This window comes from Trichosurus vulpecula, chromosome 2 (genome assembly GCF_011100635.1).
Source record: "Trichosurus vulpecula isolate mTriVul1 chromosome 2, mTriVul1.pri, whole genome shotgun sequence".
Lineage (NCBI taxonomy): Eukaryota > Metazoa > Chordata > Mammalia > Diprotodontia > Phalangeridae > Trichosurus > Trichosurus vulpecula.
In genome coordinates this window covers 145,180,195-145,200,160 of record NC_050574.1, presented here as the reverse complement: position 1 = coordinate 145,200,160, position 19,966 = coordinate 145,180,195, and the positions used below count along the sequence as shown (strand labels likewise).

Sequence of the window (19,966 nt, the reverse complement as noted above, 5' to 3'; positions counted from 1 at the left end):
TAGATATTAGAGATAAGGCAAAGTGGAGAATTGAGTATAACTCTGTGGTTGTATACCTTGATGACTAGATGGATGGCTATATCCTCTATAAAAATAGGGAGGTTTGGAGTAAGACAGGATTTTGTGGGGAAGATGATTCCATTTTGGGTATTTAAAGTTTTTAATTTATGTGGAAATATGTAGCAGGTGATTGGTGTAGTGAGATTGGAGTTCAGTGTTTGAGATGAGGGTTAGAGAAATAATTTGGGAATCGTATTATAGAGAAGATAATTAAACTTCATTACAATTGGTGAAATTAACAAAAAAGAAAGCACAAAGAAAAGAGGGCCTAGGAAATGCTTAGGGCTTGGGAGATAAGTGAAGATACAACGAATGTAATTGGGAGGGGGTGATGAAACAGGTAGGATGAGAGCTAGAAGTAAATAGTGTCATGAAAATCAGAGGAGAGAGTATCTAACAAAAGGGAGGTTTTTAATATTGTCAGAAACAATGTTTTGTAAAGAAGGATGAAGACTAAGAATGGACCATCAGATTTAGCAATTATCAAATTGTTAGTAACTTTGGAGAGAGCAGTTTCATTTGAATGGAATAGTTTTAAGCCTTATTATAACAGCTTGAGAAGAGGGAGGAGAGGAAGTGGAGGTGATGGACATAGGCAACTTTTTCTAAAAGTAACCTTTTGAAAGAGAGGAGAGACAAATGATGATAGGTTAAGTGGATGGCAGGATTAAGTGAAAGATTTTTTAATGAATCAGTGAATGAAAGGGGATTTATTAAGCCCTTACTGTGTGCACAGTACTGAGCTGAGAGCTAGATATACAAAGAGAAAAGCCAGACAGCTCTCAAGGACTTCATTGTCTGATGTGGGGGAGACAGCAAATATACTCAGAGGTTTCAGTTGTAGGGCATATGGAAAGGCCCACTGGTCCTTAAGGCACAGCAGGAAAGCATATGGTAATAATCTTCTTTAATGTTATTATCATTGATAAAACCATATTGCTTTCAGATATTGAAACATTTGAAAGTTGTGAACTTTGGGGTTGAGAATTTTCTTTTCTGAGTCTTTAGTAATTGTGGTTTCTGAGGAGTCAGAGACTGCAGCACCTGCAGAGAGAGTAGCTGACTAATCACATTTCCATATAGGTTGCTTCTATGGTCTCTGTAGGAGCTGAGCTAGTAACGGATTCAGTGGTGTGTGGGACATAGCCAATCCACGGATTGTCAGAGTTACCTGCCTCTTAGTGTCAGTGCATAATGGTGGTGGTGGTGGGCTTTGTGAGACTTCTTTTCCACAATGGTTACGCTCCTTGATACTAGCCTTAGTGGAAGGGCTAGAAGTTGAGGGCTCTTATCTTTTGAGGTCTGAGTGGAAGCGGTGGCAGTTGTTAGACTCACTTGGCACATGCTGCCTCCTTTCCCTCTCTCAGGTTGTCTTGCAACTTTAAGGACTGAGAAGACTTGGGCATGTCTGTATGTAGCAGGAAAGGAGACAGTGTTAGAGGCACAAAGGAACGTGCTCTTGTAGGAGGTGAGAAGAGATAGTATCAAGGGCACAAGTAGAAGGGTGAGTCTTGGCAAAAAAGTTCTCTTGTTTTTTAGTGACTAGAACAAATGAAATAATTCAGTACTTATGACATGGATGGGTTTTGAGGTATAGAGTAAGGGGAAACCCAGGATATATAGCCTTATTTTCTCATTAAAAAATAGCTGTGGTCCTGTGCTGATGGGACAGGATGAAGTGGGATTGATAGAGGAAGCTTGAGAAGAAAAGGTTTGGAATAGCTAGAGTGGAAATTCATAATTAATCAGAAGAAAAAACTGATTATCATCTAGCTGTGGAGGCCTCCATTGAGGTAAGATAACAAACTAATAGAGACCTCATCAGAAATAACTTTCTCTAGGAACATTCAGCAATCCATACAGGAACAGAAAAGGAGAATAATGGGAACAATTGAAGGTTCGGATCATTAGTATCAATAAGGTCATTGTAGAGGAATCTGGGGTAGAGGACAGTGTGTGATTGGTCTGGTTAACCACAGTCTCGAGACTATGAAGGGAGGAGAGTGAGACCATAGCAATGGAGATGGATTCGGACATTAGGTTGGAGTATAGTGACTGGAGATTGCATTGAGGTTGAAAACTAGGTAGAGGGAAGAGATGAATTTCAGAATTATGGGTCATGAAGATAGCTAGTTGTGGTTAAGGCAAAGGAAAGTTTGTTTATGATACAGCAGAAATTATAGAGAGCACAATATAAGGGGAGGGCCGAGAAGGAGAGGGACTTGGGAGGGTCAAGGTTAAAGTGGATAGAGATGAGAGATTGGGAATTGGTATCAGGCCAGTCAGTAAGAATTTGTTAAGCACCTGTTAATGTGCCAGGCTCTGTGCTAAACACTGGGGATACAAAAAGAGGCAAACAAAAAGTCCTTGCCCTCAAGGGACTCACAATCTAATGGGAAGAACATTTTATCTTAAACAACTGGTGACCCTAGATCATGAGTTAGGCAAGGTGAGTGTTTGCCAGATATAAGATAAGGAAGTACTAGACAGCTGCAGCTCCTATCCTCAAGTGTATCATTATGATAGAGAGTAGCCTGAACTTGTTTTCTCAAACATTGAAGGAGAAGAGAGGTAATTGAGTAAGTAAATAATTTATGAGTCAGCATCCAGGAACCTTTATTGAAGATACTCTGTAAAAGGATCATGTACTTGGTTCTCCATCTTCAGTGGTTCTCAGCCCCCAGTGATACTACCCATCCTGTACGTCAGACTCCCAGAGGTTCTGAACCTTTGATAAGCAGAACATCTATACCTTCACCCAAGTAATAGATTAAACATAATGAATGGAATAGAGTCAAGGAAGAGAGCTACAACATTCAGCCAAAGATACCTATCAAATTTGACAATGATACATTAGTCAACACTCTTTATTTGAGTCTATTCATTAAAACAGTTTCTAATCCTCTCACTTGCACTATCATCCAGGCCACATCTCACCATCTTATCTATATTTCATCTTGAGTGACTTGGCAAAGTGCCTTGCTGAAATCAATGCTAGTTCTTTCCCTTTCAGATTAACTCTCATTTATACTGTATACACCTTGTAAGTATGTAGTTGTTTGCATATTATCTCTCCTCCTTAGAATGTGAGCCCCTTGAAGTATTGCTGTTGGTCCTTAAGAGGACCATGACATCAAGGAGATGATGCCATGACACACAAGTGAATTGGATTCAAGTGAAGGAGGGCTGTGCAAAGTCAGCAGGCCCCAGAGCAGTCTGGGTCCAGTGGCCAGATATGGATTAGGAAAACTGGAAATGGCCCAGGATGCAGTGGTGGACCTTCACCTTTTCAAGCTAAGGTCTTTAACAAGTCTCAGTTTGATTGAGGCACTGCCCATTCAGTGATTAAGGCTTAATAAAAAATGAGGCAAAGAATGGCTTTTTTTAAAAAAAAAAGATCTGTGAGGGGAAGACCCTCAGGGTTTTTGGCCCAAACAGAAAAAATTGTTATTTACATTCATTCTGAGCCTATCAGGGCCAACACACAGAGACCAAGTAGGGCTTGGTCTAGGATCAGAGTAATTTGGTGTTATGGCTGGTCTTTAAGAGAAAAAACCTAAGCAAAAAAAGTTTCAGAGATTAAAATTTACATTCCCTTTGAGCAGAGCAGCAGCAGGTAAGGGTGTGATAACCCGATGTGGAGGGAGAAGAAAGAAAAGGAAAAAAAGAAAGGAAGGAAGCCATGTTGCCCACCTGGAAGTTTGGTCCCTAGTGGGCAGTTCCTTCTCACAAGAGGTCATTCTTTTTTAAAATTTTTATTTTTTTTATTTAATTTATATAATATATTTAGTTTTCAGCATTGATTTTCACAAGAGTGTGAATTACGAATTTTCTCCCCATTTCTACCCTCCCACCCACTCCATGATGGTGTATATTCTGGTTGCCACGTTCCCTGGTCAACCCTCCCCCCCACTCCCCTCCCATCCCCTTTTCCCTTCCTCTCTTGTAGGGCAAGATAAATTTCTATGCCCCATTGCCTGTGTATCTTATTTCTTAGTTGCATGCAAAAACTTTTTTTTTGTTTTTGAACATCTGTTTTTAAAACTGAGTTCCAAATTCTCCCCCCTCTTCCCTCCCCACCCAACCTCCGTAAGAAGGCAAGCAATTCAACATGGGCCACATGCGTATCATTATGTAAAACCCTTCCACAGTACTCATGTTGTGAAAGACTAACTATGTTTTGCTCCTTCCTAACCTATCCCTCTTTATTGAATTTTGTCCCTTGACCCTGTCCCTTTTCGAAATTGTTTGTTTTTGATTACCTCCTCCCACTATCTGCCCTCCCTTATCGTTCCCCCTTTTTTATCTTCTTCCTCCTTTTTTCCTGTGGGGTAAGATACCCAAATGAGTGTGTATGGTATTCCTTCCTCAGGTCAAATCCAATGAGAACAAGATTCACTCATTCCCCCTCACCTGCCCCCTCTTCTCGTCCTACAGAACTGCTTTTTCTTGCCACTTTTATGCGAGATAATTAACCCCATTCTATCTCTCCCTTTCTCCCTCTCTCAATATATTCTTCTCTTATCCCTTAATTTAATTTTATTTTTTTAGATATCATCACTTCATATTCAACTCACCCTGTGCCCTCTGTCTATATATATATTATATATATATTATATATATATATATTATATATATATTATATATATATTATATATATATGTTATATGTGTGTGTGTATACACACACATACATATATACATACATAGACACACACATATATATGTGTGTATATATATACATATATATATAATATATACAAATATATATATGTATATGTATGTGTATATATATATATGCATATTCCCTTCAGCTACCCTAATACTGAGGTCTCATGAATCATACACATCATCTTTCCATGTAGGAACAGTTCAACTTTAGTAAGTCCCTTATGATTTCTCTTTCTTGATTACCTTTTCATGCTTCTCTTGATTCTTGTGTTTGAAAGTCAAATTTTCTATTCAGCTCTGGTCTTTTCACTGAGAAAGCTTGAAAGTCCTCTATTTTATTGAAAGTCCATATTTTGCCTTGGAGCATGATACTCAGTTTTGCTGGGTAGGTGATTCTTGGTTTTAATCCTGGCTTCATTGACCTCTGGAATATCATATTCCAAGCCCTTCAGTCCCTTAATGTAGAAGCTGCTAGATCTTGTGATATCCTGATTGTGTTTCCACAGTACTCCAATTGTTTCTTTCTGGCTGCTTGCAGTATTTTCTCCTTGATTTGGCAGCTCTGGAATTTGGCAACAGTATTCTTAGGAGTTTTCTTTTTGGGATCTTTTTGAGGAGACAATCTGTGGATTCTTTCAATTTCTGTTTTACCCTCTTGCTCTAGAATACCAGGGCAGTTCTCCTGGATAATTTCTTGAAAGATGATATCTAGGCTCTTTTTTTGATCGTGGCTTTCAGGTAGTCCAATAATTTTTAAATTATCACTCCTGGACCTATATTCCAGGTCAGTGGTTTTTTCAATGAGGTATCTCACATTATCTTCCACTTTTTCGTTCCTTTGGTTCTGTTTTATGATATCTTGATTTCTCATCAAGTCACTAGCTTCCACTTGCTCCAATCTAATTTTTAAGGTAGTGTTTTCTTCAGTGGTCTTTTGGACCTCCTTTTCCATTTGGCTAATTCTGCCTTTCAAGACATTCTTCTCCTCATTGGCTTTTTGGAGCTCTTTTGCCATTTGAGTTAGTCTTTTTTTAAGGTGTTGTTTTCTTCAATATTTTTTTCAGTATTTTTTTGGGTCTCCTTTAGCAAGTCATTGACTTGTTTTTCATGGTTTTCTCACATCATTCTCATTTCTCTTCCCAGTTTTTCCTTTACTTCTCTAACTTGCTTTTCCAAATCCTTTTTGAGCCCTTCCATGGCCTCAGACCAGTTCATGTTTTTCTTGGAGGCTTGGATGTAGGCTCTTTGACTTTGTTGCCTTCTTCTGGCTGTATGTTTTGGTCTTCTTTGTCACTAAAGAAAGATTCCAAAGTCTGAGATTGAATATGAGTGTGTTTTCACTGCCTGGCCATGTTCCCAGCCAACTTACTTGACTCTTGAGTTTTTCGTTGGGGTAGGACTGCTTGTAGAGTAGAGAGTACTTTGTTCCAAGCTTGAGGGGATGCACTGTTGTTTTCAGAGCTATTTCTATACAGCCAGCTCTGCCACACCAGCACTCCTCCTCCCCCAAGAACCACCAACCTGGACCTGACTCAGATCTTAAGCAGGCTCTGCACTGCTGCTCTGATCTGCCACTTAATTCCTCCCACCAGGTGGGCGTGGGGCAGGAAGCAACTGCAGTTGCAGTTCTGTAGCTGCACCACCTCCGCTGTCCCCAGGGCAGTGGCCGAACCTCGAACTCCTTTCACTCTGTCCCCCGTAGCTTCTCCTACCAACCTTCTCAGTTGTCTTTGGTGTTTGTGGTTTGAGAAGTCTGGTAACTGCCACAGCTCACTGATTCAGGGTGCTAGGGCCTGTTCCACCTGGCTCTTGGTCCATTTGGTCCTGCCACTGCCCACACTGCGCTCTGCTCCCCTCCGCTCCCAGCTCTGTGCGTGATAGACCTCACCCAGTGACCATCGAGGCTGTCCTGGGCTGGATCCCTGCTTCCCTCTGCTATTTTGTGGGTTCTGCAGTTCTAAATTTTGTTCAGAGCCATTTTGTATAGGTTTTTGGAGGGACCTGGTGGGCAGCTCATGAAAGTCCCTGGGGCTCCACTACCACAAGAGGTCATTCTTTGCTTCATTTTTTATTAAGCCTTAATCACTGAATGGGCACTGCCTCAGTCAAACTGAGACCTGTTAAAGACCTTAGCTTGAAAAGGCCAACATGCCCCATTGCATTCTGGACCATCTCCAGTTGTCCTGATCCATATCTGGCCATTGGACCCAGATGGCTCCAGAGGAGGAGAAAGTGAGGCTAGTGACTGCACAGCCCTCCCTCACTTAAATCCAATTCACTTGCATATCATGGCATCTCTCCCCTTTGAGAACTAGGGACAAATAGCAGTAACTTTGAAGTGTAAGGGATTATGTTTTTGCCTTTCTTTGTTTCTCTAGCACTTAGCACAGTGCCTAGCAAATTATAATTATTTAGAAAGGCTTGTTGACTCATTGACTGAAATCAAGCTCTACTGTATGTCTGGCATCCTCTATATCTACCAATCTTATAATCTTGCCCCCAAAAGGAAATAATAATCACTAGGTTATAAAGAACTTTAGAACCATTAGCTTACTTTGAATCCTACATTAACCTTGTGTGGTTGGAAGTACAAATACTGTTATTTTTCTTTTGCAGATTAAGAAACCAAGTCTCATAGGTTTGTTAATGGAGAAGTAAAGTGATACGCAGAATCAGAATCAAAAAACCTCAGAATTAAAAGGGACTTTATGTGATCTAGCAGATACCTGAAAAAGACTCAGCTATCATCCTTGACAGTGATCATCCAGCCTATGCTTAGGGAACTTGTGTGAAGTCAGCCAGTCAGTTAACTAGCATATATTAAGAGTCTACTATGTGCCAGGCACAGTGCTAAGATCTTAGGATTCAAAGAAAGGCCAAAAAAAATCCTTGCTTTCAAGGATCTTGCAACCTAATAGGGGAAATAATGTATAAACATATATGTATAAACAAGACATATGGAAGATAAATTTTTGGGGGGGTAACCTCAGAGGGAAGCCACGGAGATTAGGGAGGATTATTAGGAAAGTCTTCTTGCAGAAAGTTGAACTTTAACCGAGACTCGAAGGAAGCCAGGGAAAAGAGAAGTCAGAGATGAAAAGGCAGAACATTACAGACATGGGTAACAAGAACCAATGAAAATGGTGGTAGGAGATAAACGATGTGTGCAAGGAATAGCAATGTCACTGGTAGAAGGGATTAAGGTGAAACAAGCCTGGGGGTTGGAGGGACAAGTTATGAAGGGCTTTAAAAGTCAAATAGAGGATTTCATCTTTAAATTATAGAGAAAAAGGACCTTCTGGAGTTTACTGAATGGGGGAATAATATGGTCAGACTAGCATTTTAGGAAGATTGGCTGAGTAGGGATGGATTGGAGTGGGAAGAATGTTTTGGCAGAGAGATGAACCAGTAGGTTATTGTAGTGTTCTAGGTATGCGATGATGAAGGTCTGTACCAGGGGTGGTTGTGATGTCAGAGGATTGAAGGAGATGTATACAAAAGATGTTCTGAAGGTAGAAATTATAGGACTTGAGAACTGCTTTGATATGGGGGATGAGAGAGAAAGAGCGATGAGCCAAGGATGACCCCTAAGATGTAAACCTGGGTGACTGAGAGGATAGTGGTCCCCTTGATAGTGATTGGACAGTTAGGAAGAAGGAAGGGCTTAGAGGAAAACATAATTCAGTTTTGATCAGATTGAATTTAAGTGTACAATACATCTCGTTTGAGATGCATAATAGGCAATTGGATATGCAAGACTGGAAATCAGCAGAGAGGCAAAGGCTATGCATCATCACCATTTTCAGTTGCCTCAGTTGTGTCCAACCCTTCATGACCCTATTTAGAATTTTCTTGGCAAAGATTGTAGAGTGGTTTGCCATTTCCATCTCCAGCTCATTTTGCAGATGAGTAAACTGAGACCAGCAGGGTTAAGTGACTTGCCCAGGGACACAACAGTGAGTAAGCTGAGGCTAAAGTTGAACTCAGGAAGATGAACCTTCCTAACTCCACCTTAGTACTCTATCCGCTGCTCTATCTAGCTGTCAATAATTCAGGAAGATCTGAGTTCAAATGTTAACCTTCAGTTCAAAACTTAACCTCTGTTTGCCTAATCCACTGGAGAGAGAAATAGCAAACAACTCCACTATCTTTTCAAGAAAACACCATATGGGGTCACAAAGAGGTGGACGTGACTGAATGAACAATAACAACATAATAGGGAGAAGAGGGTCCAGAGAGAACCCTGTGGGACATCCATGGTTAGTGAATGTGATCCAGCAAAGGAGACAGATTAGGAGTAGTCAGACAGAGTGCAATGTCATGAAAACTTAGAAGAGAGTATCAGAGAAGGCGATCTACACTGTCAGAGGCTGCAGAAAGGTCAAGAAAGATGAATAGTGAGAAAAAACTACTATATTTGGCAATTAAGAGATCATCAGTAACTTTCGAGAGGACTATACTGATTTATGGTGAGAGCAGCAGCCAGACTACAAAGAAAGTGAGGGGAAATTTAGGTGCCTATTGCAGATGGCCTTCTCAAGGGCCTCCTCCAAAGGGAGGAGATTTATGGGATGCAAGTTTGTGGGAATGATGGCGTATTTGCCCATTGCATATATAATTCCAGTTTTTGGTTTTGGATAGATACTACTTGTTCTATAGGAAAAAGATCCTCTGTGGCTTCTGTAGTTTTTTTAGTGGCATAAATGAATGTTGTACGTGGACAAAGGCTTTTAATATATTTATTGATCTAATCATGTGGTTTTGGATGCCTTTGTTATTAATATGATTGATTACGATGATACATTTCCTAATGATGAACTATCCTTTCATCCCTGGTATAAATTCAACTTCATATGATTTTTTAAAATTGCAGTTGTTTTATTGTCAGTGTTCTGTTTAAATTTTTTAAATTGATATTAATTTTGGCAGTATTTTCAGGGAACTAGCTTTTAATTTTGTTTATCAGTTCTATTGCCTTTTGGTTTCCAGTTTAGTTAATTCTCCTCTGTTTTTTACGATTTTTGTCTTTTGTGCTGTTTTACAACTTAGTCAAATATAACAACACTGAATATAAATTGATTGCATCTTTATGTAAAGGTTGATATAGGTTGTTAGGTAAGTAGAACTTTAAAATATGGACACAATTCACCACTATAGACTACAGAAATATTTGCCATACCAAAAAAGGGAGCCATATAATTTCACTGCACTGATATTTCTGTACAGTAAATCCATATCAAGATAGCAGATTATTGTTTACATTTGATAATCCAGGTGTGTGTTTAGTCAGCATTTCAGAAACCTGATCTACCAACCAATTAAATAAAGATCTTTTAAGGTTTTTTTCTCATAAACAAAGATCTTTTAAATTTTTTCCTGACATCAGTTAACCCAGAAAAATTGATTTTGTACCTCAAAAAATTGTTCCTCGGAAACATAGATTATTTACTTACTAAATCGTCACTAGGTAACTTTTAAAATTTTGTTTTTAAAGCATTTTGTGGCCTTCAAAATGTGAGGCTAGGAAAGCAAATAATTGAGTGAGGGTGGGAAAGCAAATATTTTAGAGCACAAAGCCAGAGAGTGTTAGAGATTTAGTGGAACTTTAAAGAATTGTTGTAGAATAAAAAGCATGCACCGCTTGGCAGGTCACTTGCTCAGAATTTTTATTAGAAAACTGGTGGGGTGACAGGAAGTTCTGGAGCCTCATTATTTCTGTGTTTAAGTGAGCTCCAGTTTCTTTTAAAGGAAACTTCATAACTTTATGTAGAAACTTCTAAATATAAAACTGAATCCTTGGCTAAAAACTGCGAAACTCATACAACAAACTAAAAGTTGCAAATTGATAGATACAAAGAATAAATTGACTTCCTCCTCAAATTAATATGCAACTTTTAATCCTCTAGAGATAATTGAAAGTGAATGGTAACCCATAGCAAGATTTTCTCCACCTGCTTCAGACAGAGTGAGACTTTGCATGAGGAAAGGAAAAATGAAGAATTTGTCAAAATCATGAGTACAAAAGTAAGCAAGAAGGCTCAAAAGCTGACAGTGAGACTCAGGAGAGAAATATTTGCTGTGTGAATGAGTTTGAGGGAAAAATGATCTTTCTTAGTGTCTTTGAAAAGAACATCTCTATGGGTAATGTGTCCTCAGTTCAGCAAGACTGCTACGCAGCCTTTAACTTAGTTGCCAACAATTTTAGAAGTGGGGGGACCGTTTTCCTATTCACCGCTTATTGCTTTAGGAGGCAGAACCTGGTTTCGCCAAAATGGTTTATTAGTGGAATTAATGATCTTAAGTTAACCCTTGCCTTCTGACAGTCAGCTAGCATTTATAAAGTGCTTACTGTGTGCTGGGTACTGTTCTCAGTTCTGAGACTACAAAGAAAAATTTAAAATTGATGCAGAAAAGCTTCTTTTGAAACTTTCACAAATAGAACACCCTAACAGCACTCCAGAGAAGGTTAAGTAATGTAAAATACTGAATGAAGGATCAGAAGACTTAAGTTCTTAATCAGAGGACCTGGCTTCACCACTGACTAGCTATATGCCGTCTCTGAAACTCCATTTCCTCTTTGATGATACAGGGAAATTAATATCTACCCTACATTGGCAGTAAACGTAGATGGTAAGTATCACATGAATTGATGGCTGTGAAAATGGTCTGGTGGGGGCAGGGAGCCAAGATGGCGACGGGCAAGCAGAGACTTGCATGAGCTCCCACCCAGGTCCCTCCAAACACCTATAAAAAATGGCTCTGAACAAATTCTAGAACTTCAGAACCCACGAAATAGCAGAGGGAAGCAGGGCTCCAGCCCAGGACAGCTTGGATGGTCGTGGGGTAAGGTCTATTGCATGGACCTGGGAGTGGAGCGGAGCAGAACGCAGCATGGGTCACGTGGACCAACCAGACTGAGAGCCTGGCAGAATGGGCCCTAGCACCCTGAATCAGTGAGCTGTTGCAGTTACCAGATTTCTCAATCCACAAACACTAAAGAAAACCGAGAAGGTTAGTGGGAAAAAACTGCGGGGAGAGAGTAAAAGGAATTCACGGTTTGACCACCGTCCTGGGGGCAGCGGAGATGGTGCAGCTATAGAACTACAGCTGCAGTTGCTTCCTGCCCCAGGCCCACCTGGTAGGAGAAATTAAGTGGAGGATCTGAGCAGGAGTGCAGAGCCAGGAGTCCAGTCCGGGTTGGCAGTTCTTGGGGGAGGAGCACTGGTGTGGCAGAGCTTCCTCGGGGAGGAGGAGCGCTGGTGTGGCAGAGCTTGCTGTGTAGCTCTGAAAACAACAGTGCAGCCCCTCAAGCATGGGACAAAGTACTCTATACTCTACAAGCTGTCATACCCCAATGAAAAATTCAAGGGTCAAGTAAGTTGAATGGGAACATGGCCAGGCAGTGAAAACGGACTCAGATTCAGATTCAGATTTTGGAATCTTTCTTTGGTGACAAAGAAGACCAAAGCATACAGCCAGAAGAAGTCAACAGAGTCAAAGAGCCTACATCAGAAGCCTCCAAGAAAAACATGAACTGGTTTCAGACCATGGAGGAGCTCAAAAAGGATTTGAAAAAGCAAGTTAGAGAAGTAGAGGAAAAATTGGGAAGAGAAATAAGAGTGATGCGAGAAAACCATGAAAAACAAGTCAATGAATTCCTAAAGGAGACCCAAAAAAATACTGAAAAAAATACTGAAGAAAACAACACTTTAAAAAATAGACTAACTCAAATGGCAAAAGAGCTCCAAAAAGCCAATGAGGAGAAGAATGCCTTGAAAGGCAGAATTAGCCAAATGGAAAAGGAGGTCCAAAAGACCACTGAAGAAAATACTACCTTAAAAATTAGATTGGAACAAGTGGAAGCTAGTGACTTGATGAGAAATCAAGATATTATAAAACAGAACCAAAGGAATAAAAAAGTGGAAGACAATGTGAAATATCTCACTGGCAAAACCACTGACCTGGAAAATAGGTCCAGGAGAGATAATTTAAAAATTATTTGACTACCTGGAAGCCATGATCAAAAAAAGAGCCTAGATATCATCTTTCAAGAAATTATCAAGGAGAACTGCCCTGATATTCTAGAGCTGGGAGGTAAAATAGAAATTGAAAGAATCTACCAATCGCCTCCTCAAATAGATCCCCAGAAGAAAACTCCTAGGAATATTGTCACCAAATTCCAGAGCTCCAAGATCAAGGAGAAAATACTGCAAACAGCAGAAAGAAACAATTTGAGTATTGTGGAAACACAATCAGGATATCACAAGACCTAGCAGCTTCTACATTAAGGGATCAAAGGGCTTGGAATATGATATTCCAGAAGTCAATGGAGCTAGGATTAAAACCAAGAATCACCTACCCAGCAAAACTGAGTATCATGCTCCAAGGCAAAATATGGATTTTCAATAAAATAGAGGACTTTCAAGCTTTCTCAGTGAAAAGACCAGAGCTGAATAGAAAATTTAACTTTCAAACACAAGAATCAAGAGAAGCATGAAAAGGTAATCAAGAAAGAGAAATCATAAGGGACTTAACTAAAGTTGAACTGTTTTGCTTACATTCCTACATGGAAAGATGATGTGTATAATTCATGAGACCTCAGTATTTGGGTAGCTGAAGGGAAAATACATGTATAGAGAAACAGAGGGCACAGGGTGAGTTGAATATGAAGGGATGAAATCTAATAAAATAAAATAAAATTAAGGGATGAGAGAGGAATATATTGAGAGAGGGAGAAAGGGAGAGATGGAATGGGGTAAATTATTTCGCATAAAAGTGCAAGAAAAAGCAGTTCTGTAGGAAGGGAAGAGGAGGCAGGTGAGGGGGAATGAGTGAATCTTGTTCTCATCAGAATTGACCTGAGGAAGGAATACCATACACACTCAATTGGGTATCTTACCCCACCCGAAAGGAGGAGGAAGGGGATGAAAAGGGGGAATGATAGAAGGGAGGGCAGATAAGGGTCAGAGGTAATCAAAAGCAAATACTTTTGAAAAGGGACAGGGTCAAGGGAGAAATTTGAATAAAGGGGAATAGGATAGGAAGGAGCAAAATATAGTTAGTCTTTCATAGCATGAGTATTGTGGAAGGGTTTTACATAATGATACACATGTGGCCTATGTGGAATTGCTTGCCTTCTCAGGGAGGGTGGTTTGGGAGGGAAGAAGGGAGAGAATTTGGAACTCAAAGTTTTAAAAACAGATGTTCAAAAAAAGTTTTTGCATGCAACTAGGAAATAAGATATACAGGCAAAGGGGCATAGAAATCTATCTTGCTGTACAAGAAAGTAAGGGAAAAGGGGATGGGGGGGGAGTGGGGTGACAGAAGAGAGGGCTAACTGGGGAACAGGACAGCCAGAATATTTGCCATCTTGGAGTGGGGGGGGGAGGGTGGAAATGGGGAGAAAATTTTTAATTCACACTCTTGTGAAAATCAGTGGTGAAACTAAAAATATTAAATAAATAAATAAATAAAGGAGATGGTCTGGTGGTCTGGAAGCACTAAAGCACTATCAGTGTTATGTCATTCAGTAGCATTCTCTTCTAGATTGTCAGGTAAGGAAGTCAGTTCCTAAGCTGCCCCCACTTTACCAACACAGGAAATTTTTTATGTTACTTGTTTCAATTTGCATGTATTTGCTTACTTATTAATCAATAAGGCAACAGTCTGTTTAGGAATTTGTTTAGAAGCGGAAGTGGTTGGGAATGGGGTTTGAAGACTACTTGGAAATGAATTAGAGAATCTTGTTATGCAATAAATTCATCAAATATGTAGTAAGCAAGCACCTATCATGTGCTTTAACTATGCCAGTATTAAAGATTTACCATTTATTTCACCATGTAGTTCATTTAGCCTTTCCTTTAAATGCTGGCATGCCATGCTGTTTGTTACATAAATGTTAAGTATTCAGATTAATTTGTTATCTATGGTAGCTCTCAGTAAAGTTTCCCTTTTTTCTCTTTTAAATCTTTTTATTTTTTCTGTTTCCTTGTGTGAGGTCATGATTGCTACCCCTGTGTTTTGAGTGTATCTGAAACATAGATTTTGATCTAGTTGGGTTTTTTTTATACTATTGTGTTGTTTCAAGTGCATTTCTTATAAACAAAACATGGTTGGATTTTGCTTTCTTATTCATTTTACTGACTTCTTAAGAGGATTAATGAAGGGTAAATTTTTAATTAAGCGTAGCCCGGGTTGCTTATAATTATAACTGCTCCATTGAATTGTGTTGTCATAAATGCCAAAGTGTTACTGCCCCAAAAAAATTATCGTGGTAATTCAGTTTGTAATATTACTTTTGAACACCCCATCAATGCTCCTGAGGTCAAGAGCATTGTCTTTGGTCAAGAGATATTTATACCTCTCAAATATAATGTTAGAAATATGTCTGAAAATTTGAGATAACCTTTGCTTTCAAGTTCTTATTGATATGTTTATCTATCTTGATTAAGTTTCCTGAGATAAAAAGCAAGGTCTCTGTTTCTTCTATCCCAACACAAAAAATTTTAAGCCAAAACACCTAATTATCTTTAATTACAGGGAAAGTGGAAAGCTTCACATTTATGGGAAGATAGGACACTTTCTTTAACCAAGTGCTCCATATTAATTTGAAAAATTATAGTACCCATTTTGAGAATAGAACCCAAACTACGTATGGAAACATGATAATGATGAGGAACCGAAACTGTCTAGATATCTGCTACAGTTCACTCTGATAAAAGCAGGATACTTGATAAAAGTTTTCATTTTCTTTTAATAATAATAATTTTATTTTTCAAAGTATGGCAGATATCTCAAACCTCCTTATTGAGAAGATAAATCACTGATTTGGATACCTCTGAAACATAATGTTTACTCCTTAGTCCCACGTTTTAGGAAATATGTAGAAAAGTTGAAAGATGTACAAATGGGTCTAAAGGATTATAGAATATCTCCTATGAGGATCTGTTGAAGGAGTAGGAATGGTTAGCCTCAAAAAGAGAAATCTTATAGAAATCAGAGGAAAATGGTAGGTGGCTTCAAGATTTTGAAGGACTGTCAGCAGAAGATAATTAGAATTGTTTCGCTTGGTCCCAGGGGGTAGAACTAGGAGCAGTGGGTAGAATTTATAGAACAGGAGATTTAGGCTTAATGCAAAGGAAAAAAAAAACTTCTTCCAAATTAGAGCTGTCCAGAAGAAAACGGGATATTCTGCTAAGTAATGGTTCCATTTAATGAGAAGTCTTCAAGCAAAATTTGGAAGGGGATTGTTGGAGGTCATACTAGGTAACTCCTGATATCCCTTCCAGATCTTAGACTGTGTAATTCTATGAAAGTGTTGTCTGTACGATGGCAATTGGAAAGTCGATCTGGTTATCATATTAATGAATGAACCAAATATATTATTGGACAAGTTACTTAAATTTCTGTGCTTTTAAATGAATTTATCTAGAGCTAAGTCTCTTTATTCAGTGTCATTGAGTCCTTTCTTCTTTTACTTTTAGCTAAAGACATACAAAATGGCCAAATATTTGGAAACATTTGTTTTTCTTAATGTAGACCAATCTAAATATTTAATGTTTACCTTGATAATAGAGCATACTTTCAAATAAAAGTACTTAATATGTGAATTGTATGGTAAAGAACAGACTCTAAATGCTACAGATTCATGAAAAGAGCTTAAATATTATGTGATTATTTCAGGCTGATCAGCTGATGTTTGCTTTACATTTTGTTCGAGGAATGCATCCTGAACTTTTCCAAGAAAATGTAAGTAGAGTCATGAAGGGGAAGCTTCAGTTTTACAAACCAGAAATTTTAATATGTTTAAATGTGTGGTTTCAGTTCAGGATTGAATATTATAATTCATATTTTTATAATTCATCAATCTGTACTAAATACTGTAAGACCAGAAGACATTTAAATTAAAATATAATCATTATTTCACAATTCAGGAAAATTAATATGTCTAACTATGCATTCGCATCCATAAATTTTGTCTAAATGATTGTTTTCATTTCTAAAATAATGCCAATTAGATAAAAACAGTATTTTAATCCATTTTCAAAATGAAAGTTAAGTGTTACATTATTATACATATATGAAGTATAAAAAGGTATCATTGGGATCACTCTGAAAAGGTAGAGAATAGGTCTATGAGTTATAATACAAGGGTAGGAAAAAATACTCTGGTTCACTGAGAGTAGTAGCAACCTTAGTTAATCCACTTCACTTGCCCAATATTCTTGCCTTATTCAGGGCCACACAGACTCAAAATAAGGCATAGGCAATGTAGACAGAACCAGAGGCATATAACTATAGCAATTTGCTCAAAATGACCATAGGTCCATATGCCCTTCTAGAATGTAGCCTAATTTGGTTTCTTTGCTGCATATTGTCCCATAGGAAGTATAGTTTCTAATCATTGCCAAGACATTTTATGAAATATGCAAGGCAGTAACTCTTTTGTACCAGAAAAATGTGAGATGGCTGTATTTATTAGGAGACTGCTTTCCTTCTGCCTCCACAAAACTACATAGGTAGAAGACTCAAATATGGAAAGCAGGGAATTGAACTTTTGTCAGTCTTTGAATATAATTTGCATGTTTCTCATACTATATGTGCATTTTGCTTCACTAGGAATGGGATACTTTTACTGGAGTGATTGTTGGAGACATGTTACGGAAAGCAGTAAGTTAAATCACAATTTTGTACATTTAAAGTTGGTAAAGGAAGAAAAAAACCTGCCTGTCTTCTTCATGAAATATAATGTGTAAAAATTAAGCTAGCACTAAAAGTTAGTAAGTTATTATGAATAAATTGTCCATTATCTTTTAATCTTGATTCACATTCCAAATTTTCTTGGGTAAACCATACAGAATTTACCTATAACCAGGGTTTAAGAGGTTCTCAGCTAGTCTTTCTATGCATAAAGTTATATATAATTGCTAATAGAAAATTTGTATGTGTTTAAAGGAATGAAGTAAAATTCTGCTGTATTTTAGAGGCAAAAATAAAACTTCTTTTATTAAACATATTCTTAGCAGGGTTAGAGTAGAAAAGTTCAGGAAAAAGGAAGGATTTCACCTTTCTTCTTTTTAGCACCAGCACCCTCTTGTACTAGCTTTGGGAGGTGATTAGTGGGTCCCCACCAAGTAGCAGCCAGAGAGAGAATGAGGAGAAATAAGAAAGGAAGTTCCTATTTGTAGGATAAGATAGGTTAAGGGATTTTCTGTGGCTACCAGGCTACCTGCATGCAGGGTTGTTCTGGAATGGCCTTTGTTACATAAAGTACTTAAGGTGAAGATTACCTTAATATTTGTTTATTGGCTATTTCTTTATGCTATTCACAATTAAATTGTTCTAAATTTTCGTTAAATAAAAGTGCAACAAAATGTATGCAGTTTCATTGGTATTATGCACATGGACTTTGCCATGTATCTTTTAAAAATGCCTGGAGAAAACATTATTGAAATATAAAACCAATGTCCACTTCTGCCATTTTTCAAACAAACTTTTATAATTTGTCTAATTTTTTTGAAGGACACTCAACAGAGAATTCGTGATCAACTTCCATCTTGGATAGATCAAGAACGGAGCTGGGCAGTGGCAACATTAAAAGTAATGATGATGTGATGACTTTTATACAGCGAAGGCATATATGATAATGCATACACACACACACACACATACACATACAAATTTTTTTTGACTTAGCTGGGAGTGTGGTAACTGGTGCATCCTTTGTACATTTGCAGTCATGGAATTTATGTGAATTTGGCATATCTTCCCTCCAAGAAGAGATACCTTCAAATCACTGTCTCTGAGATTAGTTAGATTAGAGTAGATGGAAGGTAATTACAGAAAGGGAACATAAGAGGTGATGAGAACTTGACCATGTGAGTGGAGAGAAGAGAATGGATATGGAAGATGTTGTGGAGGTAGAATCACTAGCATTTTCTAACTGATTGGATGTTGAGTTTGAGGGAGAGGGAAGAGTTAAGGATGACTCCAGAATTGTGAACCTAGGTTTTTGCAATGATAGTAGAGCCTCATCAAAATAGGGAAATTCAGGGGAGGGGTATATTTATGGATGAAGATAAATGGTTTTTATTTTGGTCTTATTAATTTTGAGCTGTTTATGGGGCATCCAGCTGAAGATGTTCAAAAACTAATTCGTAATATTTGGAGAGTTCGGAATAAAGACTAGGATCCCCTCCCCCCAACTTTGTGTGTGTGTGTGTGTGTGAGAGAGAGAGAGAGAGAGAGAGAGAGAGAGAGAGAAGGAGAGAGAGAGAGAGAGAGAGAGAGAGAGAGAAGCCAATAAACACATGATAAGTGCCTGATATGTACCAGGCACTGTGCTAAGCACTGGGGATACAAAGGAAGAGAAAAGATTGTCTCTACTCCCAAGAAAGCTCACATCTAATGGGGGAGACAATGTATCAATAACTATGCATAGACAATCTATTTTTAAGATAAATTGAAAATAATTAACATAGGATCGGCACTGGAATTAAGAGTAAATGGGAAAGGTATCTTGTAGAAGGTGGGATTTTAGCTGATAAAGATGAGAGCATTCCAGGTGTGGAGTATAATCAGTGAAAATGCTCAGAGTTGGGAGATGGAATGTTTACAGAGTTGATAATTGAGATCATGAGAGCCCTATAAACTTAGCCCTGTGTCACTCTACTTGCGTCCCAGCTCCTAGTCTCTCACTTGTGCTAATGTAGATGGTCAGGCTCCTCTTGTTTAAACATCATTTTAGACATGCCATATTTCTTCTCAAAAACCTTTAGTAATTCCATATTTCTTGTCATATCAAATTAAATTTCTATCACTTGATGTTCAAGATCCTATCTATTTGCCTTTGTTTCCCACTCCTTTGCCCTGTTCACCTTTCATTTAAACCAAGTTGTTTTTCTTGGTTAATATAAACATTCAACATTGCACATTCCAGTGCTAAATATATTCCCACTTCTGTAGAATTCACATGCTGTTCCCCTTGCCCGAAATGTCCTCTCTTGTCTTCTCCCTGTTCATTTACTATCCATCCTTTAGCGGCCACTTTAAGGGTCAGTTCTTCCACGAACACTTCCGTCAACTGCTTCATCTCTTGTTGTATCAGTAAGGTAACAATGACAGTGTTGGTGATAATTGTCAAAATGCCCATGTAGTTCTGTGTCGCAAAGTATACAAGACTCCACATAGAAGGTATTTATTCAGACACCAGAGAACCAGATCCCATAATCCATCTA

At 38.4% G+C, this 19,966-nt stretch overlaps 1 protein-coding gene across 2 annotated transcripts in view; it reads left to right on the top strand.

Moving 5' to 3' along the window:
- Window positions 1-19,966, top strand: part of DYNC2H1 (dynein cytoplasmic 2 heavy chain 1) — a 414,726-nt gene that overhangs the window by 228,375 nt on the left and 166,385 nt on the right. For both annotated transcript variants that reach the window (XM_036745232.1, XM_036745230.1), the window contains 3 exons: window positions 16,413-16,478; window positions 17,349-17,399; window positions 18,252-18,329. In XM_036745232.1, the coding sequence (XP_036601127.1) occupies window positions 16,413-16,478; window positions 17,349-17,399; window positions 18,252-18,329 (195 nt within the window). The remainder of the gene's footprint in view (window positions 1-16,412; window positions 16,479-17,348; window positions 17,400-18,251; window positions 18,330-19,966) is intronic.